Source organism: Lagopus muta, chromosome 6 (genome assembly GCF_023343835.1).
Source record: "Lagopus muta isolate bLagMut1 chromosome 6, bLagMut1 primary, whole genome shotgun sequence".
NCBI classification, from domain to species: Eukaryota; Metazoa; Chordata; class Aves; order Galliformes; family Phasianidae; genus Lagopus; species Lagopus muta.
This window is the reverse complement of record NC_064438.1, coordinates 58,142,027-58,150,072: the sequence shown is the minus strand read 5'-3', so window position 1 is coordinate 58,150,072 and position 8,046 is coordinate 58,142,027. Positions and strand designations below refer to the sequence as shown.

Genomic DNA, 8,046 nt, shown 5'->3' with positions numbered 1-8,046 from the left:
TTCAGTATTTGTGCCGGCTCAGGCTCTCGGTTCAACCAGTTCCCATTTCCTAAGCTCTCGGGCGGTCGGGATGGAGGGCGGCAGCGCATCGCCCGGCCTCGGCTCCACGAACCACGACGCCAAGGTGAGGCTTTTGTCTTTGCGTTCTACCAACGGGACAAGACGAACACATCCCAAAGCCACCAGCAGCCAGGCCGCAAGCGCGGGTCGGCTCGGAAAAGCCCCACGAGCTCCACCGGCCCCAGCGGAGCCGCTCTCCGGGGCCTCCAAGGCACCGCACGGGGCCGCGCCGCCGACGGGAGCCGCTCCGAGCCGTTCCGTGCGGCTCCGAGTCCCGGATGTTGGAGCAGCCCCGGCTGCGCTCAGTCCTTCTTTTCCATAAAAGGCCAGGGGCCCGGCGGTCGTTTTTCCTTTAATTATCCCCCTCCTCCTCCTTCGTCCCTCCTCCTCCTCCTCCTCCCATCCCATCCCTGCCCGCCCCTTCTCTCCCCCCCGCCCCCCAAACGGCGGCCCCGCAGGCAGCGGTTCGGGGGCGGCCGCGCTGTCCCCCCCCGCGCCCCCCGGGCTCCGTCCGTCCCTCCCTGCCTGCCTGCCCCGCTCCGAGCCGTGCCGTGCCGGCGCTGAGCGCTGCTCTCTGCGCGCAGGAGGCCGGGGCCATGGCGCTGGACGGGATCCGCATGCCGGACGGCTGCTACGCCGACGGGACGTGGGAGCTGAGCGTCCATGTCACCGACCTGGGCCGCGACGTCACCCTGAGGGTCACCGGGGAGATCCACATCGGGGGAGTCATGCTGCGCCTCGTCGAGAAGCTCGGTGAGTGCCGGCGGCCGTCCTGCCCCAGCATCCTGCCGCGGGGCTCTGCCCCGATGCTTTGCGTTAGCGGCCAGCGGCGGGACGCTGCCCCGACGTCCGACGCCCTGCTCCGGCAGCCGGCTTTGAGTCCCAGCACCCTGCCCCAGTGCTTTGCTTTACGACCCAAAGCCCTGCCTGCACCGCCTCGGCACCCGGCCCTGAAGCTCAGCCTTAATGCCGTGCCTTAATACCCAGCACCCCGCTGCAATACTTTGCTGTAGCACTCAACACCCCACGGCAAGATGTTGCTTTAGCATCCAGCCTGCGCTCGGGGCACTGCCCCAATTCTGTGCTTTAGCACCCAGCACCTGGCAGCCAGCGCCTTGCCTGCACCCCGCAGCCAGGGCTCTGCTCAATACTGTGCTTCAGCTGTTGACATGAAGCCCCAGAGCTCTGCCCCGGTGCTGTGCTTTGGCACCCAGCACCCTGCCTGTATGCAGCACCCAGCACCTCGCTCACATCTGGCATCAGGAGTTGGACTCGATGATCCTTATGGGTTCCATCCAGCTCAGGGTATTCTGTGATACACCTCGACCAGCACCCTGCCCATATCCAGCATCTGCGCCTTGCCTGTCCCCCTGCATCCTGCCCCAGTGCCCCATTGCATCTCTCTGCATGCCCCAGGGTGCCCCTGCACCCTTCTGAGCTCCACCCAGACCCCCAGCAGCACCCACCCTTCACCCACTCCCATCACCCCGGGTCCTGCTGGCTGCAGTTTGCACGGAGCTCAGAAATATCATTGCTTCGGGCTGTTTGGTGCAAGTTCTGTGATTAACAAAAAGATCTAATTGGCAGAGTTTGCTCAGAGCACAGCTGAGCATGGTCAGCATTAGGGGAGGTGGCTCTTCGTGCCTCTGGCTATGGTCTGTGTGTGCTTACCCAGCAGTAGTGCTGGGGTGGCTGCTGTCATTGCTGGGATAAAACATGAATGTTGCACTGCAGGCGCATGCCTGGGGCTGTGGGAGTAGCAGAGCTGTCAGCCATGCCCGTGGGTCCTGCTTAAATCCTAGAATCATAGATTGAATGCAACGTGTTTGCATGGCTGTAAGAGCAGCGTCCTGCTTTGGTTGTCATTTGTGAATTGTCTGGGGTTCAAGGAAGGAGGAGATGGACTTAAAGCAATCATTCGATCACAGGGTCTTCTGCTGGAGGCAGCCCTGGCTCCAAAAACCCATTTGTGTCTGTTATTTTTCTGCTGGAGCTGCAGAAAGCTCAGCCTGAAGCCAGGCCGAGTGCTTGGGGAAGCAAAAAAAAAACCAAAAACCCCCCACCAAAACAAAATAATAGGGAAGAAAAACAACAACAACCCACCTCAATGGCTTTCTAGAAATGGTAAAAACTGACCCCTGGGTGATGGAGGGCTCTGCTCGGGGCTGCCGAGGGGACCCGAATTAGAGGCTGACGTCAGACGTCCCCGCGCCGTGCTGGTTAAATTAGGCATTGTATTGAGGGGAAGGAATGCCAGCAGCACGGAATGGGATTCTGCTGCTCTGTGCTCAGCTGTCGGCACAGCCCACGGCCGCTGGGTTCCATGAGTCCAATTCCCACTGCTTTCCCCCATCCCGGGGCTGGTTTGCTTTCTTAACGTCTCTCTGTGTTTAAAAAAGCAAGCAGTGTGATTGTTTCCTGAAGGATCTCCCTCTCTCTCTCTCTGTTTTTGCTGTGGGTTTTAAGGAAACTTCCCAAAGCTGACGTTTCTGGCAGTGCTGGGATGCCTGGTGGTGGATGGCTGGGATGCTGATGGATGGGGCTGCTGCTGTGGGCCAGGCTTGGCTCTTCCATGGGCTCTTCCATTGGCTCTCCATTGGGGAGCTTCCATGGAATGTGGGGCCGGGTTGAACCCAGGGGATTTGGGGCCGGGCTGACCCTGCTGCCTCTTGGTGGACCCCTCGCATTGGTGAAAACAGTTGATGGCTTTGAACATAAACCCTCTGCATTCCCTCCCTGCAGCTCTGGCAGCTTGCAATTAAAACCTATTGCGATTGGAAAAACCCCCAAGCGGGGATTCTGGTTACTGAGTGGATTGCAGCGACCTGCGTGCTCTCCTGTTATTCATCACCCCTGCAGATTAAGACACTGTGTTAATTGAGCTGTGCCATGTGGTTGGCAGAAAAATGGGCAAAAAGTGCTGAGGTTGGAAGAGCAGCACTATTTATTTAGTAACCTATAAAGGTCCAGGGCAAAATCCTGGTCACAGCATAGGAGCTGTGCAATGAATCCTACCCATGCTGTTGTACTGTGTGGCACCCATCAAGTTGGGATGAATTCTTCTCTCTCTGTGTATTTATATGTAATTTGTTAACAGGGGGCTGCACTCCAGGCTTGGCCCATTTGCAGAAGGCAGCTGATTGCATTGGAAGTAGGCAGCAGCTGCTTGGCTTTGCCCAAAATCCCGAGCAGGGCTGCTGCCTTGTAGGAATTCCGCCACTATTGCCTGACTTACAAAGTCAGTGCGAGAGGAGGAAGGAAGGAAGTGAGCAGAGGTTATTGTTGTTGTCGGCTCGAGGCTGTTTTAAACATATGCGACCAAAATGTTGCTTCCATTTATTTATTCATTTGTTTGAAATGTGCCTGGGAGGAGCTGGTGGGACGTTCCTGGGGAGGTAGGAAGCTCGGGGACGGGGTGTTGGCTGTGCGTGCCAATGGGGCTGGGGGACCGAAGGGCGCTGGTGCCATCCAATGGCGTGGTGGGACCCCAACTGCTCAAAGGCCTCATGTCGTGGTCAGTCGGGGCTCTTGGAAGGATTTGGGCAGCAGATTCCAGCTGTGCCATCCTCTCTCAGCTCTTCTGTTGTGTCCTCATGGTGTGTCCCCTGTGGGAGGGCAGGATGTCACTTGGGCACAAGGGCTGATCCACACAAATTTGGGGTTTTTGGTTGACGTAGCGCATGGAGAGCTCTTTCTTCTGGTGGTTTCAGCCTGCAGATGTGCTGGGGGAATGATTTTAAAGTGAGACAGGGGAGGTTTGGGTTGGATATGAGGAGGAAGTTTTTGAGCCAGAGGGTGGTGAGGCACTGGCACAGGTTGCCCAAGGAGGCTGTGGATGCCCCATCCCTGCAGGCATTCAAGGCCAGGCTGGATGTGGCTCTGGGCAGCCTGGGCTGCTGGTTGGCGACCTGCACACAGCAGGGGGTTGGAGCTGGATGAGCACTGTGCTCCTGTGCAACCCAGGCCATGCTGTGATTCTCAGCACCTGGTGACCCACATCTTCCTGGGGAATGTCACGCCAGGCTTGTTAGCAGCTGAGCTGGGATGTGGGCACAGTGCTGGTGCCGGTGCAGCCGGCAGTGCTGGGCTGTGCTGGGGCAGGAGCATCTCCTAGGGTAGCCAGCAGCATCCCAGCTCTCGGTGGGGTTTCGTGTCGCTCCGTGTTTTGCTATGAGCACGTGGTTGATATCTCCACACCGAGTCCTTGTCCCTGGAACAACACATTTGTAACAGCACTGAAGTGGAACACGCACATCGCCGGTAATTGGAGGACGCATGCAGGCTGCGTGCTGTACATCAGCCCCTGGCTCCAGGAAGCTCCTGCATAGGCACGCAGCGGATCGCGGGGCTGCAGCTGACATAAAGTCCTCTTTGTTGGCGTCAGTGCAGCCAGCGAGCAGGACTTGGGGGCGGGGGGAGCTGGGTGCTGTACGTATGCTGGCAGGTCGCGGTGATGCGTGCTCCCATCCCAAGCGGCGATGAGTCTTTGGAAGCCTCCCCAAAGAATTAAAATCGAAATGAAGCAATCTATTTCTGCTGTAACTTCCTCTCTGTTGGCTGGTTGTTCTTTGTCCGTGCGGCGGCACGTGAAGGCAGTGGGGAAGCGGCCGTCCCACACCTGGAGGCAGAACCCATCTGCGGCGGTGCTGGGAGCGTTTCCCTTCCAACCCAGGCTGGGGATGCCGGGGGGTTTGCAATGCCCGAATTGTCGGTGACCACAGACAGGAAATTGTTGGGTTTGCTGCTCAGACCAGCCGAGATCGGTGGCTTCCTCTGGGCGCGCGGTCGGCTGTGGCACAAAGTGTGGGATGGGGCTGGGGGAGCACGGCTCACACCCTTCCCTTGGTTTCATGTGCTGTGTTTGTTCCTGGCGGCGGCCGGCCTTTCCTTTTCCCCACCCTCCTCCATCGGGCTCTGAACGCGGCGTTCTGCATTGAGTCTGACTGTGTTTGATGTGATGTCGGCTGTGTGTGAGTTGCTCCTTAATATTTAAAGGGATGGATGAGGAGCTGACTGCCTCCGGGTGGGAATTTCCAGAGGGATCCCTCTCTGAAACATTGCAAAAAGCAAACCAGGAATCTCCCAGTTTGCTGAATGGGGGAACTTTATTGCAAGAAGAAGCCAAGCAGGGCCAGAAGGACATGGTTACTGCATGGAGGGATGGTGCTGAGGTGGGGAGTGGGTCAGGTTTTGGGGAAGGGATCTGTGCTCCAGAATGGCCTTAAGGCAGCACTGGGCCATCAGCTTCCCAGCGTGCACGTAGGGATTCATAGAACCACAGCATGGCCTGGGTTGCACAGGAGCACAGTGCTCATCCAGCTCCAACCCCCTGCTGTGTGCAGGTCACCAACCAGCAGCCCAGGCTGCCCAGAGCCACATCCAGCCTGGCCTTGAATGCCTGCAGGGATGGGGCATCCACAGCCTCCTTGGGCAGTTCCTGGTGCAACCTGTGATGGTGTTGGGCTTTCACCTTCACTCTTCTGTTTCTGTGGTGGGGTTGGGGTGGGGGGACAAAGGGTGTGTGGCACTGCTGTAGAGTTCTTGATGCAGGGAGTGTTTGCTGAGTTGGGAAAGAGCACAGGGAGTGTTTGCACTGCATGCTTGGCTCATTGCAACATCACAGATTGCAAAGCTGCTGTGAGCCCGCAGTTTGGGCACTGGGGGGGGTTATTGGGTGGTGGGGTTTTATAGAAAGGCTGCCCGGATGCTGCAGCAGTTGCAGAGCTGGCTTTGCAGGGGTGCAGCTGTTACTAGAGGGATGGGTGCTGAGCAGAATGAGGTGCTGGGGCGCAGGCTGCGTGTTATCTGTGTGCTGCATGCATCCTGCACAACGTCCTCCTGCTGCTATCATCTGCAGTGCCTCCTGGCACAGCTTGCACAGGCGCTGGGCATGAGCCAGGGTTGCACCTCTAGGGATGGAGCACCCACAGCTCTGCAGGTAGCTGTGCCAGCTCCTCCCCACACTCACTGTCAAAAAAAAAATTCCCCCTCCACTTCACCTTAATCTCCCTTCTTTTAGTTTAAAGCCATTCCCTGTTGTCTCATCACTGTGACCCGATGCTGCAGTGCATGGGGACGGAGGGATGCGCAGTCATGGCAGCTGGAGGCTCCCTGCAGAAGTGCTTTTCCTTCCTTCCTTCCTTCCATCCTTCTGCTGTGTATCTGGGCAGTGCTTTAATCACACCAGCCCCTCTGTAATCAAGTTTCCTTGCATTGCTCCCGGTCCCATCCGCCGCAGCTCTGCTGCTATGCTGCTGGACGGAGGGTGTGGGAGGAGCACCCTGCTACAGCAGGGCATGAATCCTGCTCAAAAACCTCGTTAAAAAGAGACCCCCACCTTTTGCTTTCCTTCATTCTCTCCCTTAGGAAAATGGGGGTCTTGGGGTCACAACGACATTTGTAGGGCCGGGACTGGGGAAGTGGTTGCAGCTGGAGCAGGAGGGATATATGTGCAGGAGTGCAAGTGGCACCGTAATGAATCAGATTGCCAAGTGCTAGCTGAGTAATCCTATTAATACTGAAAAGAGCTTCCTTCCTAGAGCTTGCTGCAGAGCAGGAGCCACTTGCATGCCTGCAAGGCTTTGTCCTTGCTGGGGGTGCTGCCTGGGTTCTGCAGAGTGACCATCAGTCAGTGATCATCCTGAGCAAGGATGTGTCAGGCAGCTGTGCCCCGCATTGCATCCTGCAGTGCATTTAGGGGCATGGCCAGTGCAGATGGTGGTGATGGGTCAGCTCTTGGACTCGATCTTAGAGGTTTTTTCCGACCTTTGAGGTTCTATAAACCACTCACAGAACCATTCATAGAACCACGAAGGTTGGAAAAGACCTGTAAGATCAAGCAGTTCAATGGGTTTCTCATAGCTGGCCTCATACAGGCACAAGATTAAAACCCCTTATTAAATCTTAGGAGTACTGAGAGCATCACGTTGCTGATCGCAGCGCACTGCAGCAGCCTGGTAATGGTTCTTAGAGGCTGTTTGTCTCTGTGTGCTGCAAAGTATAATTTTTCAGGTCTCATTACCAAAGGGCAGAAGGATTTTATCTTTGATCCTTTTCCATTTAAAGTCCCAGTGTACGCTCCTAAGTGCCCCAAACCACACCAACAAATAGATTGTTCCTGACCCCATCACCCAGCCGAACCCACCTGACCCCAGATAAATGGAACTTCAGCCTGACCCCAGATAAATGGAAACAGCTCATTTTCTGCATTTTTTTTCCATGATTGTCCAAGAAGGAGTGGCTTTGGCATGTTCAAAGGAATCTGGGTGTATGGAGGTCAGCAGGAGCAGGAGGTGGTGCTGGCAGGTCCCAGCCCAACGGGATCAATAGATGGACGTGTGTATGTGTGCATGGTCGTGTGTGTATATGCAGGGCTGTACACATGTGTGTGCATTTACCAAGAGAGAATGAACATACGTGTAGGGAGATACACTGTGTGTGTGTATCTATAGCATGCATGTGATAAATACATCCAGGTGTGTGGTATATATATCACATATACACACAGTTATATACATATATATATATAAACTGTGCAGACATAAAGGACTGAAACCCTATCACAGCCTATGCCCTTCCACTTGAGCACAGACACATATATATGCGTGTGTATATGGAGAATCAGAATCATTAGCATTGGAGAAGGGCACTAAGATCATCCAGTCCAACCATCAGCCCATCACCACCATGCCCACTATGTGGGTAAATGTGTGTGTTTGTGTATGGGTGAACATGAAGATATGTACATATGTACACACACTGTGCTTTCCCACGTGGAGATATATGTGGAAATGGTCAGTGTTTGAAAGTAGTCCTATGTAGATGATACATATAGATGTGTGTGTGCATGATATATAATGTGTATTTTAGATATGTGATTACTTAATATATGGAATATTTATATATTTGTATGTATTTATATATTTTATATCTATATTATATATCTTGCATACATACCAAGCTATATCTTTGTATTCTTATCTGCAT

The 8,046-nt window shown here is 55.0% G+C and overlaps 1 protein-coding gene across 4 annotated transcripts in view; it reads left to right on the top strand.

Moving 5' to 3' along the window:
- The window catches only part of FERMT2 (FERM domain containing kindlin 2), a 36,999-nt gene continuing 28,953 nt past the window's right edge, over nucleotides 1-8,046 (top strand). For 3 of the 4 annotated variants that reach the window (XM_048949163.1, XM_048949162.1, XM_048949161.1), the window contains exons 1-2: nucleotides 2-124; nucleotides 645-813. In XM_048949163.1, coding sequence (XP_048805120.1) covers nucleotides 71-124; nucleotides 645-813 — 223 coding nt within the window. In that variant the 5' untranslated portion in view covers nucleotides 2-70. Of the gene's footprint in view, nucleotides 125-644; nucleotides 814-8,046 lie in introns of all 4 variants that reach the window. The other variant, XM_048949160.1, reaches the window with a different exon arrangement.